The sequence below is a fragment of the Notothenia rossii genome, assembly GCF_949606895.1.
Source record: "Notothenia rossii genome assembly, chromosome: 5".
NCBI lineage: Eukaryota > Metazoa > Chordata > Actinopteri > Perciformes > Nototheniidae > Notothenia > Notothenia rossii.
In genome coordinates, this window is record NC_136903.1 from 14,225,742 (window position 1) to 14,245,659 (window position 19,918).

At 38.4% G+C, this 19,918-nt stretch overlaps 2 protein-coding genes across 6 annotated transcripts; one reads left to right on the forward strand and one right to left on the reverse strand.

The window, feature by feature from the left end:
- The first annotated feature begins 862 nt into the window (after positions 1–862).
- atp8b4 (ATPase phospholipid transporting 8B4) lies at positions 863–14,496 on the forward strand. Of its 4 annotated transcripts, XM_079684073.1 has the most exons (28): positions 863–1,013; positions 1,791–1,849; positions 3,842–3,900; positions 3,997–4,110; positions 4,214–4,312; positions 4,404–4,465; positions 4,598–4,670; positions 4,834–4,904; positions 5,106–5,185; positions 5,343–5,501; positions 5,583–5,671; positions 7,118–7,314; positions 7,500–7,708; positions 8,106–8,149; positions 8,236–8,401; positions 8,501–8,689; positions 8,930–9,045; positions 9,188–9,352; positions 9,437–9,548; positions 9,635–9,740; positions 9,894–10,035; positions 10,405–10,588; positions 11,031–11,254; positions 11,442–11,525; positions 11,833–12,078; positions 12,157–12,295; positions 12,382–12,512; positions 13,028–14,496. In XM_079684073.1, exons 2-28 carry the CDS (start codon positions 1,819–1,821, stop codon positions 13,313–13,315), a joined length of 3,579 nt encoding a protein of 1,192 aa, XP_079540199.1. In that variant the 5' UTR covers positions 863–1,013; positions 1,791–1,818; the 3' UTR covers positions 13,316–14,496. The 4 variants fall into 4 exon arrangements, with proteins under 4 accessions (XP_079540199.1, XP_079540198.1, XP_079540200.1 ...); XM_079684072.1 differs by lacking the exons at positions 863–1,013; positions 1,791–1,849 and having other exon boundaries at positions 3,449–3,900; XM_079684074.1 differs by lacking the exons at positions 863–1,013; positions 1,791–1,849; positions 3,842–3,900 and having other exon boundaries at positions 4,089–4,110; positions 4,409–4,465; positions 13,028–13,549.
- Positions 14,497–14,679: 183 nt separating this feature from the next.
- On the reverse strand, positions 14,680–19,620 carry galk2 (galactokinase 2). Of its 2 annotated transcripts, none has more exons than XM_079684098.1 (10): positions 19,324–19,620; positions 19,133–19,221; positions 18,737–18,805; positions 18,554–18,647; positions 18,304–18,450; positions 17,780–17,878; positions 17,444–17,596; positions 16,509–16,719; positions 15,706–15,907; positions 14,680–15,125 (listed from the first exon to the last, which is right to left on the reverse strand). In XM_079684098.1, exons 2-10 carry the CDS (start codon positions 19,159–19,161, stop codon positions 14,918–14,920), a joined length of 1,212 nt encoding a protein of 403 aa, XP_079540224.1. In that variant the 5' UTR covers positions 19,162–19,221; positions 19,324–19,620; the 3' UTR covers positions 14,680–14,917. The 2 variants fall into 2 exon arrangements, with proteins under 2 accessions (XP_079540224.1, XP_079540223.1); XM_079684097.1 differs by having other exon boundaries at positions 18,737–18,860.
- Between the last annotated feature and the right edge of the window lie 298 nt (positions 19,621–19,918).

Genomic DNA, 19,918 nt, shown 5'->3' on the forward strand with positions numbered 1-19,918 from the left:
TTTACTGAAGAGTTGCTTAATCATACTAAAGGTATTACATAGAGGTTAGATGTATATGTACATACTTTTTAATTACTACAAAGGCTTTTATACTTTAATGATGTATGTATTATTGTTATGGGACTGAACATGGAGCACAAGGGCACATAAGCACAAACACATAGGTCATCTGTTAATTATATTACGTTACACGGCAGCACAACCTACAGCATCCAAAACGATTACTAAGGTTAATAAACATGTATTAGGCAACAATGGTTTTGGACCTAAAATAAACTAGATTGAGTAGTTTTCAAACAAAACAATAACTTATCATTAATAATCAAATGAAAAATATACTAATGCATTAACATGTAAGCTACTTTTATGAGTCTTGTCGATAATTATGAGCTACAGTACATCATTTATTTGTTGATTATATAACAAATCTCAATCTGCAAAGTTATCAAAAACATTTTGGAGTTAAGAGTAGGCATTAAGTACACACACACACACACACACACACACACACACACACACACACACACACACACACACACACACACACACACACACACACACACACACACACACACACACACACACACACACACACACACACACACACACACACACACACACACACACACACACACACATACACAAACAGAAAAATACAAACACACCCCCCCCCCCGGGTGCAGACTCCAGTCTCAGCTTCATCTCATCTCTCTCGGGTTGTGATCATCAGTTGGGTGATTTTCCTCTTTTCCACATTTCTCTCTGAATATTGTGACTGCTTGTTGCTTGCCTGCAGCCATTTTCCCATCAATACACCTTCAGCTGGTTTTTTCTTCTTCGCAGATGAACAGGCTTTGTTTGGTATTTACACGACTGCATCCATGTCTGGTGATGTTTTATTCAGGAGGAGGATAAAAAGTGTTTACTGCGGATACATCTGCTAAATGTGGAGCTTGAAATAAACGGATACATGGAGACACAACAAGAATGCGCCTGTGACAAACTTGTGCGAGGTAAGAAACCATGTTTTATTTCACACACTAACACATTATTTTGAAAAACAAGTAACTCTACACCTTGTTGCTTTGTGTTTCCTCACCTGGGAGCTTTGCTAAGGCAACACAGTTCACTGGGGAGTCACCTGCTGCTGCCCACACTGATAGTTTAATTAAAGTTGCTTATCTGAACAGAAAAGAGACAAGGCTGCAGTCTGCTTTGTGTGCTGCCTTAGATCTTATACCAATGTACAATAAAAAAATGAAAATAAAAAATGAGACATGCCAATTAAGTGAATGAATGCATTATCTGCAAAACTACAACATAACAATTTTTTTTTTCAGTTTTATAGGCAGTTATATTAGTGACTAGTAACAAAAGCTGTCAAAAAAAATGTAGTGAAGTTAGAAGCTTGAAGGTTAAAATAGGTTTAGTTTAAAGAATCAAAAGTACTCATTACGTAGAATGAATATGCCATTGGATAATAACCTATGCCAAAATGTAATTATCGCTTTATATTGCATCTGGGAAAGGTTTTAATTAAATGTTTCCTCAATAACGTCTTAGCTAACATATGATAATACAGCTAATTTATTAGATCTTGTATTTAACAATCTAAATACACATTTACTAGTGACTAAAGCAGTCAAATGAATATAGTGGCCAAAACAGCATCTGCCTGTAAAGTGTAGCGGAGTAAAAGTGTACAGAAAATAAAAATACTCAGGTGAAGTACTTGAGTAAATGTATTTATTAGTTACATCCCATTTCTGATTTCTTCACATGTCTTGTAGGGAAACCCCTAGAAGGGCCCCGGAGAAAATGGCCTTTTGGAGGAGAAAAACTCACATAGGTAACTATTTTACAATTTAATTATTTGTTTTTGTGTGAAGTGTGGTTGTGGTAAAGAATTATGGTATTTGTGATATATTTCAAAAGCTACAGTCCTACGTCTCCTCGGTCTTCTCTCATATGGCTTTACAGTCTCTCTACATCCTGTCCTGGTGTAGTACACTGGTTTAGGAAAAAGTTAGATCAACATGAGCTGGTCTCTCTCTCTGAGCATTGTTGCTTTCTGTGTCTTTTGTGTGCAGGCATTTATTATTTGAAGCAGGCTGTTATCAGTATCTGCGTCAGACACAGATTGAGGTGGCCTGTTATGACATGCAGAGACAGGCTCCGAAAGGTCCATTTTTGAATAGAATTCAAACTAATTTAAATATAAATGTTCCATTTCTTTACAATCAATAAAAGGGAACATAAAGAATGGTTATTTTGTTGCCATCTTCTGGAAAAAAAAACATAATTTTCCCACAGTGATTTATCATCTAAAAGTGTTATGTATGGATGTTACTAGACTCAGAGGAAAAGGGTATGGCATTATAAATGGCTTTCATCATTCATTTAATTGTTAGCTTCTACACTTACATTCTTGCAGACTGATGTAAAAAGCTCCCTCAGAAATCAATTATTTTTACAAAAATGCTTTATAAGAAAAACAAAATATAGCATTTACACTTAATATAATTACATTTTTAAGCAGACCAAAGCTTTTCTTACTCAATAATTGTCTTTGTAACTGGTAGCAGGACGAGGCCAGCCTGTTGTGTGAGAAGGTGTTTCCTGTTGCAGCTCTGTGCACGGGCATTATGCATAATTCAATTCTCAGACATGTCTCTGCGTTCAAAGTTTAAGATGCTGTGAAAAATGTTTTCGTCATGTTGAAGACTATTTACTGGATTGTTTCTCAGTGAATATATTTTCAGTTTAGACTGTTTAAATAGCATGACTAAGAATGATAATGAGCCTTGTTGCATTACCTTGACGTGTGAGCCATGAGATGAATGTCAGAGTGTGTAATTACAGATAACATCTTCAATTCATGTAGAAAAAGGCTAGGCTCAGACAGAGTCCACATGTGACAGACACTCCTCGTTGTATTATCGAATCCTTGAATCAGACTCACACAAAAAGGGGCTTAAGTGTCATAACCACATTCAGGTCTAATGTTGGATTCATGGGCATAAAAAAGGCGAACCCATCATAATAATTCTATAAGATAGCGTATGGCTTATGATACTGTAAAAATAAAAGGTTATGGCCAGAAGGATTTGTGAGTCTTAGTGACAAACGAATAAACTAGGAATAGCTTTATGTATCCATAGTGAAGCTGGACCAAACTCTGAGACAATTACCATTAAAAGTTATGGGTAATTATGTCACGTTAACAACTGCCAATACATTGTATCAAATATGTTTTAAATTGGTTGGTAATGTCTAAAACATACTTATGCATTTAGGCAAAGTTAAAGCAATTCTCCTTTGTAAGGAACCTATCTTATATCTTGCATAGAATAAACTGAAAACATTGATGCCAGTATTATGTCTGTCCGGTAAATGTTGGAAAACAGCCAGGAGACGTAAACATAAAGAATGGAAACGGAGGGGGAACAGCTAGCCTAGTTCTGTCCAACAAAACGAGTGTAATTTAAGATTCATCACTAATAACAGTCAAAAAGTCCTCAAAGGCAATACAATAGGTAATAACAAGGCAGATAGCATGAACAATCGGAAAATTCAAAGGCCTACTGAAAAGGAAATTGGAAATGGGTTTGCAGCATAGACCGTAGGCCTATGTACGGTTTCCAGGTGGGTGTGGAGGTCAGGTGATAGGAATACATTGAGCACTCACGAAGGACAGAAAGGGCATGGCAGGAACTGAAATTACAAGATGCAGTTTACAATGACAACCTTAAAACTGATTGTACTGATAAATTCAAAATGTCTCTGCGACTTTTACAGTATGTAGATGTATTTGTACTGACCATGTGTTCTCTCTATGTAGAGGAGGAACGCCACGTGAAAGCCAACGCGCGGGAATACAATGAAAACTTCTCTTATGCTGTAAGTAGACCTCAACACTACATCAGGTTTGCTTTATTCACAAGTGTAGGATGCAGTTATTTTAACACTGTTGTTTCTGAATATTTGGTTGTTCAGGACAATCACATAAAAACCTCAAAGTACAACGTGCTCACCTTCCTGCCCATCAACCTGTTCGAGCAGTTTCAGAGAGTGGCGAACGCTTACTTCCTTCTGCTGCTGATACTGCAGGTAGGAGAAACTGTGCTTGTGGGCATATATTCACTTATTTAAATGTAGTTTTTGGAGTGGAGATCTCAAGAAAATCTGTTAGCTAACGTGCTTTTCTTCTCAGTTAATTCCAGGGATTTCCTCTCTGTCGTGGTTCACAACCATCGTGCCTTTGGTGTTGGTGCTGGTGATCACGGCTGTGAAGGACGCCACTGATGACTTTGTTAGTGCAACTATTTAGCCTTTACAGTTCTTCTTAATTCTCTTCTTTATCCCAATACTGTACAATTATTCCCCCTTTTTCAAAATGTCAGTTCAGATATAAAAGCGACCAGCAAGTCAACAACCGCCAGTCTCAGGTGCTCATCAGTGGAAGGTATACTTTATCCTCCTTTCTCTTTTAGATTGTGTGACTGCTGAAAAGCCAAATCTCATGCACAACTTATCATATAGTGTTTGTTTAGGAGCAAGAATGTTTTTTCATTATGTTGTCTTTTTTTAATACAAGTTTACAGAATGAGAAATGGATGAAAATTCGAGTGGGGGATATCATCAAACTAGAGAATAATCAGTTTGTTGCTGTAAGTACAATTATCGTGTAAATTGGGGGACTTTGTGCCACTGATTTAAATTGTTGCAGATGTTCAAAATTCAAAGAAGCTGCTGACTTCTCTGACAGATTCAGTGCTGCAGAGATTGATTTATTGCCTTTTCTCATTTTTATACTTTTGGTTTGACACCCAGGCAGACATCCTCCTCCTCAGCAGTAGTGAGCCATATGGACTGTGTTATATTGAGACTGCAGAGCTAGATGGGTAAGTGCTGCATCTGTCATGTATAGTAAAACGGATTAAACCTAAACTGCATTTGAATTCTATGTGCGACAATGATTATGATTTTTGATGGTTGATTGTTTTTGCAGTGTGTACAATACGTGACTTTTCTTAACATTAAAGGGGTTTACTGAAACATTTCTACGTCACCGCACGACACACATTTTCCTTTTCACCAAACAGAGAGACCAATCTGAAAGTTCGCCAGGCTTTGACCATAACCTCAGACTTCGGAGATATTTCAAAACTGATGGACTTTGATGGTGAGATCCCGCTAAACGCATGAGTTTATTTTTTATATTTGCGTCAATAAAACAATTGTAGAAAATGCAGGCTTTCTGTATGTGGCCATGTTGACTTTGATGTGTGAATAAATGTCTTTGAAATCTTTCCTGCATTAAAGACTGGTTTGTTCATCAGGAGAAGTCATCTGCGAGCCACCAAACAACAAGCTGGATAAATTCACAGGAACGTTACACTTGAGAGACAGTAAACACCCTCTGGACAATGAGAACCTGCTGCTGCGAGGCTGTGTACTCAGAAACACTGAGTGGTGCTTTGGGATGGTTATCTTTGCTGGTATGAATGATCTTTTTATTGATTTGATACTTTTAATCCTATGTTCTTTCAACACTGATATTTGTTGTATCCCTCCAACAGGTTTGCAAACCAAACTCATGCAGAATTGCGGAAGGACTACATTTAAAAGGACAAGTATTGATAAGCTGATGAACACTTTGGTTTTGTGGGTAAGTTGTTGCTTTAAAACACAAGCTTTAGGGTTAAGGTTAGTTCACTATAGCCCATTTCAGACACAAAGGAAATTCAGATGCCTTTACATAAGGATGAACAAGTATCCTAGTAGTCTGTACATGCTGCCACTTGCTCAAATAATTAGAAATAACAACATTTCTTATCATAATTACGCGGATGACACCCAAATCTACATATCATTTTCCATAGATGAATACGGTCCTACTGATTTATTGATCACATGTCTAAAACAAATACATGACTGGATGTGCCGTAATTTCTTACAGCTCCACACAAAAAAAAACGAAGTCATTGTTTTTGGAACCAAAGAAGAAAGAATGAAAGTCTCTGCACACCTGGAATCACTATTACTCGAACCGAAAAGTCAAGCAAGAAACTTAGGTATAATTTTAGACTCAATTTTAACAGCCACATCAGGGCAATCAACAGATCAGCCTACTACCATCTAAAAAATATCTCGCGTATTAAAGACCTTATGTCTAAGCAAGACCTTGAAAAACTTGTCCATGCATTTGTTTTTAGTAAGCTTGACTACTGCAACGGCATCTTCACAAGCCTCACAAAAAAATCACTCCGTAAACTCCAACTAATTCAAAATGCTGCTGCCAGAGTCTTAACCCGGACAAAGAAAACAGATCACATCACTCCAGTGCTGAGATCGCTGCATTGGCTTCAAGTTAGTGAGAGAATTGACTTTAAGATTTGAGTGCACACATATAAAGCACTAAACGGGCTAGGACCCAAATATATCAAGGACCTCCTTCAGTGGTACGAATCCAGCAGACCCCTTCGGTCTTCAGGCGCAGGCCAGCTCACTGTTCCATTTGTGAGATCAAAGCGTGGCAAAGCAGCCTTCTGCATCTATGCTCCTAATGCATGGAACAAACTCCCAGAACATCTGAGAATGGCTAGCACTTTAGAAACATTTAAAACAGGTCTAAAAACATTTCTTTTTAATATGGCTTTTCAAATTTAAATGTTCTAATTTTCGAACTGTTATACATGGTTTTCTTTCTTTGAATTAATTATTTTGTGTGTTTTGTATTTCTTCTCAATGTATTGTGTTTTCTCTGTTTGATCATGTAAAGCACTTTGAATTGCATCACTGTATGAATTGTGCTATACAAATAAATTGCCTTGCCTTGCCTTGCCTTGCCTTGCCTTGCCTTGCCTTGCCTATCATTAATAAATATCAAAATCGACATTGTAAATACATAAGATGCTGCAAAAAAGTGCAGACAAATAATAATACAATATAGTTAAATGACCTCTGTAAAAGCAGCAGTAAAAAGAAAGGTTTTAGCAGAATTAAAGGAACCAAGCATTGGAGCAGACCTCAGATGTTCAGGCAGTTTGCTCCAGATCTGCGGGCATAACAGCTTAAAGCATTAAAGAACATAAATTGATTATCTGTATTTCAGATCTTTGCTTTCCTCATCTGTATGGGAGTTGTGTTGGCCATTGGAAACACTCTCTGGGAGAGCTGGACAGGCAGAAACTTTCAGGTGTTTTTGCCGTGGGATGACTTTCAGAGCAGTGCTGTTTTCTCTGGCTTCCTCACCTTCTGGTCCTACATCATCATCCTCAACACTGTCATGCCCATCTCACTGTATGTCAGGTAAGGGCAACGTTTTTCCAAAATGCTATCCCATAAACCTTTCTTTGAAACATACAGTATTGTTGCTTTGAGGAGATGCATAACAATGATCTTTTCCCTCTTTTTTTCAAACTTTCACTCTGAATTCAATCTTTCAGTTTAGATCAAAATATTACAATACAATGTTTGTTTGCACCTTCCTTCAGTGTGGAGGTACTGCGACTTGGTCATAGTTACTTTATCAACTGGGACCAGAGGATGTACCACAGTCAGACGAACACCGCGGCAGAAGCTCGCACCACCACCCTGAACGAGGAGCTCGGCCAGGTGGAGTACGTCTTCTCCGACAAGACGGGCACCCTCACCCAGAACATCATGGTGTTCAAAAAGTGCTCCATAAATGGACAGACATACGGTATTGAACACACAAATATGAGAAAACTAACATCTGCATCATGCCACTGGCAGACCAGAACAGACTGGTTGATATCCAGTTAAATGTTTTGACTACTTCCTACAAAAAAGTAATAAATGACATTACCTTGTGCCATATAACCAAAAAACATTTAAATGTGTTTTATCAACTTTGGTTCACTGGTTTATTATTTCTCTGAAATACCATTGAATTGTATAATTATTCCAGTAGGATATGGAAATCTGGTCAAATGTATTCTATTAAATATCAGAATATTTCACTATCAGCTTTTTCACTCTAAAGTAAAAGGTGTCAGTTTGGACTTTAAAACATCTCATTTATGTCAATAGCAAACTTGTTATATTTAATCTTAATATACCTTTTTTGTTTTTCTTAGGTGATGTATATGATGAATTTAAGCAGAAGGGGGAAATTACAGAAGTAAGTGAGGCTAAACAAGCAAACATGATCAACTCTGTACCAACACTTATATTGTTTTTACGATGTGGCGCTCCCTGTGCCCTCAGAAAACACACTGTGTGGACTTTTCCTTCAACCCTCTCTATGACAGAGGGTTTAAGTTTTATGATGGCCGGCTGGTTGAAGCCATTAAACTGGAGGATCCGGCAGAGCAGGATTTCTTCAGACTGCTGGCGTTGTGCCACACTGTCATGCCAGAGGAGAAGAGTGAAGGTGAACTGGGCACACAATCCAGAAGTGAAGTATCAACAATTATAACATAAAAACTCAAAATGTGTAATTGGTTCTGGTGTGTTTTCTGTAAACATGAAGGACATTTGGTGTACCAGGCCCAGTCCCCTGATGAAGGAGCCCTGGTCACTGCGGCGCGAAACTTTGGGTTTGTCTTCCGGACCCGGACCCCCGAGACCATCACACTGTGTGAGCTGGGAAGAGCTGTCACCTACCAGCTGCTGGCCATACTGGACTTCAACAACGTGCGCAAGAGAATGAGTGTCATTGGTTAGGTCTTCACTTATAACAGCAATACTCTCTTTAGCAGACAAGTGGTCATCATGACAGTATGTGCACAAAAAAACATTTAGAAAACAAGTGTACTGACTCCTTTTTTAACATTTTTCCACATACCTGCAATAATTAGTCATAACTCTTCTAAAATAGCATAAAGTTATAGGCTCTATGTGTTTGCATTATGTTCAATGTATTTGAATGCAAACAGTCATGTTTTCTCGTATTTTACAGTGAGAAACCCACAGGGCCAGATTAAACTCTACTCCAAAGGAGCTGACACTATCATCTTTGATCTTCTGGATCCGTCCAATGAAGATCTCATGTACACCACCTCAGAACATCTCAATGTAAGGGTTGCACAATTGGAAACAATTAATGACTTAATTTAGGAAATTGTGCACTTTGCATTTAAGTTCATCTGTAATTAAAGTACTAAAATCATCTGAGTGCTTTACAACTGTGTTTCTTTTTTGATCCTGTTCTTCGCAGGGATTCGCTGGAGAAGGACTTCGCACACTGGCTCTGGCCTACAAAGATCTTGATGAAGATTATTTTGAAGTCTGGATGAAGAAGTTCATTTCTGCCAGCACTGTGATTGAGAACCGCGAAGATCAGCTGGCTGTTCTCTACGAGGAAATTGAGCAGGGCTTGAAGGTACAATTGTTATCCTTTTGTTAACATCCTTAAAATGATCACACTCATTAAGCCTCTGCTCCTCTGCCTCTGGCATGGCTGAAGCTTCTAGGAGCCACAGCTATCGAGGACAAACTTCAGGACGGAGTCCCAGAAACCATCGCCTCTCTAGCTTTGGCTGACATCAAGATCTGGGTCCTCACAGGAGACAAACTAGGTAGCATAATTCAACTGAAGTACCTTTTTGGACAAAAAAGATGATACTGTAAAAATCTAAAGAGATGTATATTGTATACATTTCAGAGACGGCGATGAACATCGGCTACTCCTGCCACATGCTGCGAGACGACATGAATGAGGTGTTTGTCATCTCAGGCCACACACTGCTGGAGGTGCAGCAGCAACTCAGGTGAGTTATGTGTGGGAAATATTGTTAATGTAGTACCTAAAAGTAATATTTTATCCAATGGACTATGATATTGCTGTTATTCAGTAGAGCCTTCATAAAGCTTTATTTAAACATTCTGTAAATGTTTGTTAACTTGCTTTCCTCCCTCCTCAGGAGTGCCAAAGAGCAGATTCTCGGCCTGAGTCGAGTTAGCAGTGCAGGAGATGTTGAGAAGGCAGAAATGCTTGCAGATGGCTCTGTGTATGAAGAGACCATCATTGCAGAGTACGCCTTAGTCATCAATGGACACAGTTTGGTAATATACCAACATTTCTTTAAATATATGGTATTTCCCTTTGTTCTAATGATAACCTCTGCTTGATTTTATTCTGGGGCCGACGCCTGCACGTTTGTTAAATGATTGTTGTGTTGCTGAATTTGTCTTCTCTGATGCTGCTGCTGACGGAGCTGAGTCTGTAATGCGCTCCTGAGGGCCCTCGGCTCTATTAAAGGTTTTCATTAACATCCATTTCCTCAGAGGAGCTGCTCCCTCGCTGCGCCCAGAGCACGGTGCAACAACAGCTTGGTGGAAATGTTTCATTGAGCTGTTTCTTCCTCTGCAGGGGGTCACGCTATAGCCTGGTAATGATAGCTCTAATAGGTGTGATGTATGTTCTCTCTGCAGGCTCACGCCATGGAGCCACAGCTGGAGCATGTCTTGCTGGACTTGGCCTGTTTGTGTAAAACTGTGATCTGCTGCCGGGTCACTCCCATGCAGAAAGCCCAGGTGGTGGAGCTGGTGAAGAGGCACAAGAGGGCCGTCACCCTGGCTATTGGAGATGGAGCCAACGATGTCAGCATGATCAAGAGTGAGTCTCACTCAGGGACCCAAAGCTAAATATAGGAAAAATTTTACCGCATCATAACATTCAAGTACTGTAGCTAGATTTAGCTTTTTTCATGTCAGTCATGTATCTGTCTACTAATTTTAACATGACATTTTGGGCACTGTTAAAGTATCGCAGGAAGAAGCTTTATGTTTGATTCGTTAAAGAAACAGTTTGTGGCTCTGTTATATTTTAAAGCTAACATTTCCAAGGATGGATTAAACTCATATTTGCATTGACATTATGTAACTTTAACAAGGTGTATATGTGTTTGTACACTCTCAACATGTTATTGCTCCCTGTTTTTTATGTTTATAGTATCTAGTAAGCCCTGGCCAGTCTTTTGGTGTATGACAATTGAACAAATAAATAGCTTACCTTTAGTTTCAAAGGTCAGCGATCCACTCTGCTGTTTCTTCCTTAGCTGCTCACATTGGTGTTGGCATCAGCGGTCAGGAGGGAATGCAGGCGGTTCTGGCTTCAGATTACTCCTTCGCTCAGTTTCGGTACCTGCGGCGCCTCCTGCTGGTTCACGGGCGCTGGTCCTACTTCCGCATGTGTAATTTCCTGTGGTACTTCTTCTACAAGAACTTTGCCTTCACACTGGTACACTTCTGGTACGGCTTCTTCTGTGGTTTCTCAGCTCAGGTAAGAATACTGACACTGATGAGCTAATTGTGGACATCATCATTTTGTTGTTACTCTGAAATGGGACTATTGATTTTGGCTACACACACCTGACCTGATCTTTCAAAGGGGCTTTGATTTAAAGGCACAAACCTTTCCACATTTTTTTTTAAATAATGTATAGTATATTGCTACCCTCTTTCCACAGACAGTGTATGACCAGTGGTTCATTACCCTCTTCAATATAGTCTACACATCTTTACCAGTCCTGGCGATGGGACTTTTCGATCAGGTAATAATTATATTGGCAATATTAAATTGCCTTATTCTTTTAAAATAAGCTAAACAAGTCAAAATATTATTACTTCAACCTCTTTTAATGTGTATTGATTGGTATCCAAATATCTAACACCACATGAAGTACTAAACTTAATATAACTTTGGCTAGAACCCCTAACTTGATAACAAATGTACATTTATACCACTGGACTTAAAATCTGCCAAAGAAAACTAGCATTGAGCCATCAATACTAACTGTATACCATATCCCTACCATTCTCTATTATAATACCACATAACTCTGGTGATATTTCTTAAAGGATGTCAGTGACCAGAACAGCCTTCACTACCCGAGCCTCTACAAACCAGGCCAGCAAAACCTCTTCTTCAACAAACGCCAGTTCTTCCTGTGCACGCTGCAGGGGGTTAGCACATCATCCCTGCTCTTCTTCATTCCCTACGCTGCCTTCTCTGTCATGGTGAGAGAGGACGGCTCCTACATTTCTGACCAACATGTGTTTGCTGTTACCATAGCAACATCCTTGGTCATTGTTGTGACTGTTCAGGTAAGAGCATAAACAGACAGAATCAGTGTTGATGAGATAATTAAACGCTCTGTTTATGGTGCATGTATCTGTTCCTAGATTGGACTTGACACACACTACTGGACAGTCGCCAATCACTTCTTTGTATGGGGGAGCCTGATAGTCTACTTTGCCATATTGTTTGCCATGCAAAGTGATGGCATGTTTGGCATCTTTACAAGTAGTTTCCCATTCGTAGGTAAGTTTGGCTCATTTGGATAAATGTGAAGAATGAATACTGATGCACTGAAATTCACTTTAAGATAAATGTGTGTCCTCACTCAGGCACAGCTCGAAACTGTCTATCAGAGAAGAGTGTGTGGTTGGTCATTCTGCTCACCTCTGTGGTGTGTGTGGTGCCCGGCATGGCAGTCAGCTTCCTGAGAGTAGAGGTCTTCCCAACTCTTACAGATAAGGTACAGTAACTTTGATGTTAACAACGTTTTTTTAAACTTCAAAACATTTCATGTTGAATATATTTTGTTTTGCTTCACTACGCCTACTCCTATACTTTGACAGCTTAAGTTACTAGTTGCAGATAAAGAGTTTACAAGAATAAATGATCTGCTAAGATAGTACAATTTATTAAAAAAATGAAACCAGATGTTCCCAGCCTTTTTAACTCTAATTGAGTTGGGGATCCTTGGCTAATTAAGATATCTGTGAATTGTTAGCTACTTAAACATTGATATATCAGTATAAACAGTCTACAAATGTCATATATCTGCCAGTCACATTGAACACTTTATGCAGAACTATACTTTTACTTTGAATACTTGTGCAATTTGCTATTAATACTTTTAAATAGAAAATATTATATATTTTAATATCTAAATATATACTATATAGATATTGTATATTTTCATTGTGGTATTACTACTTTTATTTAAGTAAAGGATCAAAGTACCTCCTCCACCTTGTATTTGGACAGGTTCGTCATGTCCAACAGTTCAGAAGGAGGCAGGGCCCTCAGGAGCAGAGCCTGAGGAGAGTTCGCAGGACGAGCTCCCACCGCTCTGCGTATGCCTTCTCCCACCAGCAGGGCTACGGAGAGCTCATTACCTCAGGAAAAAACATGAAGATGAGCACAGCGTCTTTTACTGGCTCGCCTGGAAGGACACCACAAAGCTCCACCTGGATAGAAAACATGTTGAAGAGAAAGAACGCAGTCTTGTGCGTTTCTGATGAAAGCACAGGAGCACCAGCCAAAACAGACTGAAAACTGAACATTAGCTCTGACCTACAGATTTACACTTCAGGTCACCAAATGCATGGTTCACACAGACTAAGCACAACGTATGAGTGTCCTTCATTTGGGTGAATCTATGCTCAAATCTTCACATGCCTACCTCATTTGTTTTTACTTTAGTGTGAATGTGGATTATATTAAATATTAAAGGCCAGTTAAATAAGATTATCTAGGGGAACAATTTTGCCCCCCAAAAAGCCATCTGATTAAAAACTGATAATGGACAACTTTAAAACCTTTATTATGCAAGGCATTTGGTTAATGGGCAAACTCAGATGATATATTTTAAGACATTATGTATAAGTTGCCAAAAAGAAAGACATCCTTGTTCTGCCTTAACTGAGTGGTTGGTGGATTTATTCAATTGTATTTGAATGATTTCATTTGCTGATTGTCACAAACATAATACATGGAACACAAGTTAAGAAAGCCCAAAGCATGAGTACTAAAAGTGTATAAGACTCTTCAGTAAGTCAATGCACTAAAAAACTCCCCTCAAACAGACTCCATCATGTTAAAATGTGTTTCTTAAATACTGACATTAAACTGCTGAAGGTGATGATATGAAATTATTTATTGATTTTAATGCATTTTACTGACTACACATCTGCCAAAAGATGTGTGCGTTCTCCCCATGCCTCACCTTGAATCCTTCCTATTAGAGATAATTAATCTTTTTTATTTGATATTCAACAATATTTGGCCTGCTTTCGTTCCAACAAATGTGTTAAAAACTGATATTTGTCTTAAAACATTTATCCTTCACTTTGAACATTGTTCAGTTGCTGCACAACATTTGAATGATCAAACTCCAAACTTTTTCAATTTGGTTCTCAACATAAGATGAGATGAATAAAGTGGAGATTAGCTTGAAAAACAATTGTATCAATAAAAAATGTTTATTGGACATATATGACCAGAAAGTAAAAGAGGAATCGGCCTGGACGCGGTACAATGTGATAAAATCATAGACAGATGTTAATGCAGATGCTGCAGTTAGTCAGTGCAGTACAGTGTGCCTACCTGACCACTGAGCCTCTAACATCACTGCTACAATGAAGGGATATCGATATGTGATCAAATCAGAACTTTTCTACCCTTATTATTTCCCAGTGGCTCTCACAATTCTTTTTATGCTGTGTATGTAATTTATTATATGTAATGTCTTGTCTTTTATCTGGACCCTGAGTCTGTAACAAAGTTTTCATTCATTCATTCGCACCTTTAACAAAATACAATCTGAGAGTTAGTAGTTAGTTATTGTATTGTGTTGTTATATATAAAATATAAACAGAAAATTCAAATTGTGAATGGATTTCATACAGCAGCACAAATTTAACTTCATTATTATTTTATTTTTCATCTCTTCTTCTCTAAGCTGAACAATGATACATTAAATTGTAAAAAATCAATTACAAAAATCCGATTCCCTTTAAAACAAATTATTCACCATTGTTGTCACTTTCAACAAGAGTAAACATATTGGATTATTTCATTAAAGTTAAGAGCGATCTGAATAAGGTAAACAAAAGATGTGATTGAACGATTGCTGTAAATACAGGAGGATGTATTTCACTCCTCAATGAAAATGGCGGCCCCCCCGCCCGGCTTTGACACAAACAAACTCTGTTTTTCCATTTCTGCCCTGCGTGGATCGGGGCGGTAGTAAGCCTTGCTCACTGCTTGTAGGAAAGACTCCACCTTCTCATCGGGAACCATGGAGACAGCACAGCCGCCCCAACCTGCTCCTGTCAGCCGGGAGCCCACTGACCCCGACTTTCTGCGAAGAGAAACAAGAAGAAGCTTTTTAGTCAGCTCATCAATAAAGATAATATTTCTGAACCCACTGCATACAGAACACAGGGCTACATTTACAGCTGACCAACCAGCATGAACTATACAAACAAAGATAAGAAGTCTGTTTACTTTGCTATAAGAAGTCTGTTTACTTTGCTTTGAGCTAAATGCTAACACCAACATGTTCAGATGCTATTGTAGGCAGGTATTATATTTACCATGGTCACCAATTTACCATGATTTATGTATGTTTGATGAACATACTTCATCATGTTCTGTTACTATATAATGGTTTATGTTGATTTGGTGCATCAAAACAGTAAAAGTTAAGTTGGTAGGAAAAGTATTAAAGTGGAAGCAAACCTGCAGAACACCAGGACCCTGACACTGACACTGAAACAGCTAAAAATTTAAATTCAGCCACACAACTTACAAATGTGCCTAAAGTGTTCTTTCCTTAATCGTAATGTTAATCAAATCCCTAAAACTCCAATGGTCAATATTTAATTTGATCCCATACTGTCTGTCCTGAGAGTTAGTCTGTATTAGTAGGCTGTACTCACAGACAGATGTCCACCAGTTGATCCAGTTCAGGGCAGCTGCACTCATACAGGTCTCTGCAGCTCGCATGGCTCTGGTTCATCAGATCTCCCAATCGCTGGATGGATTCAGCAGGTTCAGAGTCACACACACTCTTAAACTGCAGCACCCGCGCAGCTTCACCGTACACATGCCTGGCTCGCTGGTGCAGCTTGAAGTGTGTCTCTGAGAGAGAGGAGAAAAGGTTGTCAGGTCATTCATCTGGTTGGTGTTACTGGAGTTTCTGAACACAAGCTTTAATATCAGTCAAATGTAATGATGCTTTTTGAGTAATTTGTTTGTCTTTTGAGGATATTTAGGCACATGAATGTTAAAAACTTAATAGAATAAAACCTTAGAATTGGTAGCTACTTATCAGCCGATAGTTGAAAATGAGTGTGAATTAATCGTATGTACCGTGACATTTTTCTCACATGGATATAGTACTGTGACCGTGACGGTCTCGTACCGTTACACCCTTACTTGAAAATAACTTTAATTCTAGATGCTATTTAGTGTTACATCACAAAACTGTATTAATATTTTAAATCGTTATATCCTAGATCAAGGTTGAAGTTATTATTGCTACAAATACAAAAACATTTGAATAATTGAAAATGTAACCAGAACCTAAACCGCTTTTTAACATTTCCGTCTAGTAGTCCGAACTCGGAACAAAACGATGTCTTTAGATTACAAAAGTCCCTATTTCATTAGTCATTATCTAACCTGTCAATCCACTCATTAAACTACAAACATGACTCATATATGTGTTTGTGTTTCTCACCCTGCTGAGTGTTGGCGCTCAGCAGCTCTGTGGAGAACTGCTCGGGGGTGATGCCCAGCGCCTTGCAGATCTCCTCTCGGCTGTACGGCTCAGGATGCAACGCCTCGTCCACCAGAGCCAGCATCTCCTGTAGGGAGGCCTTCAGCTCCGTCTGAACCTGCACCAGCTTCAGCATCCTGCCCGAGTCCAGACCTCGAGCCTGGGCCAGCATCTGAGTTCACAGATCACATACAGAAAGACATTACAATGTGGGACTTTTTACCCGTCTCTCCACTTGAAATTGATAATCACACATATTTGCTCCAGAATTCAATTCATAAGAATTGTTAGGAAACAACAAACTCTCTCACAGTCATCGTATTGAAAATATGATTAAATGTTTTCAGGCAAGTGTGACACAACACAGATGCAGGTTATTTACTTAATTAAATCAACTGCTTCAACAAAGGGGGCATAATGACAACAAGTCTATGAGAAAATGTGATTTTCATTCATGCCAGATGATGCTATAGTTAAAAGGATCATCCATCTCATAATATTTCTGTGTTCTTATGGTTGCTTTGAATTGAGATTTGCACTAAACCTTATTGCTTAAAAAAGAAACCCCATTTGGAGATATTACATCACGTTTATGGACGAAATATTTAGGTTGACAGGTTTCTTTATAAACATTACATCAATCAATATTTGTTTTCTTTAAAGTTCAGACTCACCATGCAGCATTGTCCAATCACATTGCTGGTTCTAAACCTGTTTAAAAACTCTTATCATAGGATGTATATTCACAATAAAGTATAAAGAAAGGTACAAGCAAATTGTGATTTAACAGCAAGCACGTCTAAAGACAGAGGCATGGTCATAAACTTGCTTTCTATAAAAATCACCCTTTGCCCATCAAGGATCAGGTTGAGAACCACTGGACAGCATCACTGTACCTTCGTGGCGATTCGACACTCCACCACTCGGATGTTGAAGTGAGCAGAAGCAGCTTTGTTCATCTCCACGCAGCAGTTAGAGATCACAAACACGGCTCCATCTGGGAGCTTTACGTCCGTGGCTCGCAGAGGCTGAAACTCTATCAGCTTGGCCTGACAGAGATTTAAAACATTTTTTGTAACAAACCATAATTCATGTCACTACTTATAAGGGAAAATAAAACAGACATTTATTCTTGGATTTTTCAATTAACTTCTATTATTGTATTAAAATGTTGATGAAGAAATTATCCTGATAATTGTTTTCCCAAATGTACTGAAAGTAAAGCGACGTACAGTTCCTCTCTCTGCCAGGAATGAGATGGACTGGTCCATGCCGCCTCCCTCTGTGCCAATGTAGCGTTCACTTTTGGCACATATCTCAGCCAGTGCCACCTGGAAATAAAAAATGATAAGAATAAAACTTTTGAGATTGATAATATACCTTCTCATATCGACTAAGGGCATTAAAGACAGGCACATAACAGGTTTGTTTTGAAGGTAGGAATGACAATTCCTTGTATAAGAGAGCCTTGTTTCATAAAATCTTGTAGTGGTCATTGACTCAGACCTGAATTTCAACAGCCACGTGTTGACCATTACAGATATACATTATGAAATATTAAAAGATTCTTACACTGCACTGTAAGTTTTATTATTGCTTCTTATAAATGTCTTGTTTTGCCTCAATGCTTTTGTTGTTCAATTTCTTTCTAGTTTTGAACTGCCCCTTTGCTGAAATGTGCTATAAATAAACTAAAAATGAACATACAATATATATAGCTCTTTGAATTTAAATGTTTTTTTCCCCATGCATTTACCTTGGAGAGGGACTTTTGATTTGCCTCCATTGTTACGAGCCCAGCACAACAAACTAAGGCACTGGAACTGGAGAGGCCGGAGCTCGGAGGAATGGTTCCTTCTACGACACACGACATCCCCGCTAAGTTAGCAATCCCAAAATTCTCCTGTAAAAAAACCAACAGGCAGATTAATTCCATTAATTTGTGGAAAGCCACACTTTACCACAGTATAGATAATTTTCCCGGATGAGGAATAATTGTATTTTACCTTTATACCTTTTACTCCACAGAGAAAGTAATAATACCACTTTGGATTATCTCTGTCAATGGCAATGTCCTCTGAACACGACACAGTGAAATCCCTGCAAGCAGATGATGGATGCTGTAATGGTATTATAAACTCCTTAACTTCACAGGCTCAGTCAATGTAAATGTGAATGATCAAGCTTACGTGTACAGAGGATTTGCGTTGGCCAGTGTGATTTTCCCTGAGTTGTTTAAAGAGACAGCCGCGAGAATACTGGGTTCAATGGCCATGGGAAGAACAGAATAGCCACAGTAATCAATATGCTCTCCTGTCAATTATGAGATAAATGAACAAAGAGAGTGTCATTAGCAGAAGCTATTCATGTAGTAATTCATACAAACATTTTAACACTGCATCTTAGCAAAGTGTAAACATTGTTTTAGGAAAAAATAGTTTATTTGCATTTTTTGTAATTAACTTACTTAACTGGCAAAAAAAGCAACATGAGATAAGTGTAACTGTCTTAAAAGGGACAGTTCTTACCTATAAGGCACACCTACAGTATAGTCAACTAAAGCATACTTTATACAATAACATTACCTATTAGATTGACCCTTCCTGGGGCACATGCATAGAAAAGAGGAGGTTCTCCATACTTTGTCTCAAAAGTATTCTTCAAGTTTTGCAGCCTGTGTAAAGAAATACACATACAGAAATGAAAAGAGTAGTATCACATGTGTTACCCAAATCCCCTGTCTTACTGAAAATTAGCACATCTTTCTGTTATTTACCTTTCATTGGCAGCAATCACTGTCTTTAACTTCGGTGGGTCTGCAGCCATTTCTACCTTCTTTTTAAAATAACTATGAACGTACCTCCTCTTGCAGTCAGACAGGATCTGTGCTTTGCAGAGCCTACCGCGATCAGCTGACTGTCACAAGAGGATCCCGGATGTCAAAGAGCTGAACTGCAGTCAGTTCTTAAAATTGAGTTCAGCTCAGTTAATAGAATGCAAGTTCCTGTTTGTAACAGAGGAGCTGATCAAGAAGCAGTTTATGCTGCAGCTACAAAAACACGGAAGTGTCGGGAGGAGAACAGACGTTTTTTTTTTTAAATCTTTATTTAAAAACATTTAAATGTACAAACATTCAGACTCAACAACTGAACATAATTCATTCATTTTAATACATGGAAGTGATAATGGGGATTACAAATATATAATAAATCTACAGTAAACAAACTTGCACCGTCCTTATAGGTTTTCAAAAAAAAACACAAAATAATTTCAATATTTAAGTCACTGTTTTACAAAAAGATGGGAATACAATGTTAAAAAACGATATTGTTTCAATGAAAAGAGTTCTATACAACAGCATCTACATCCTT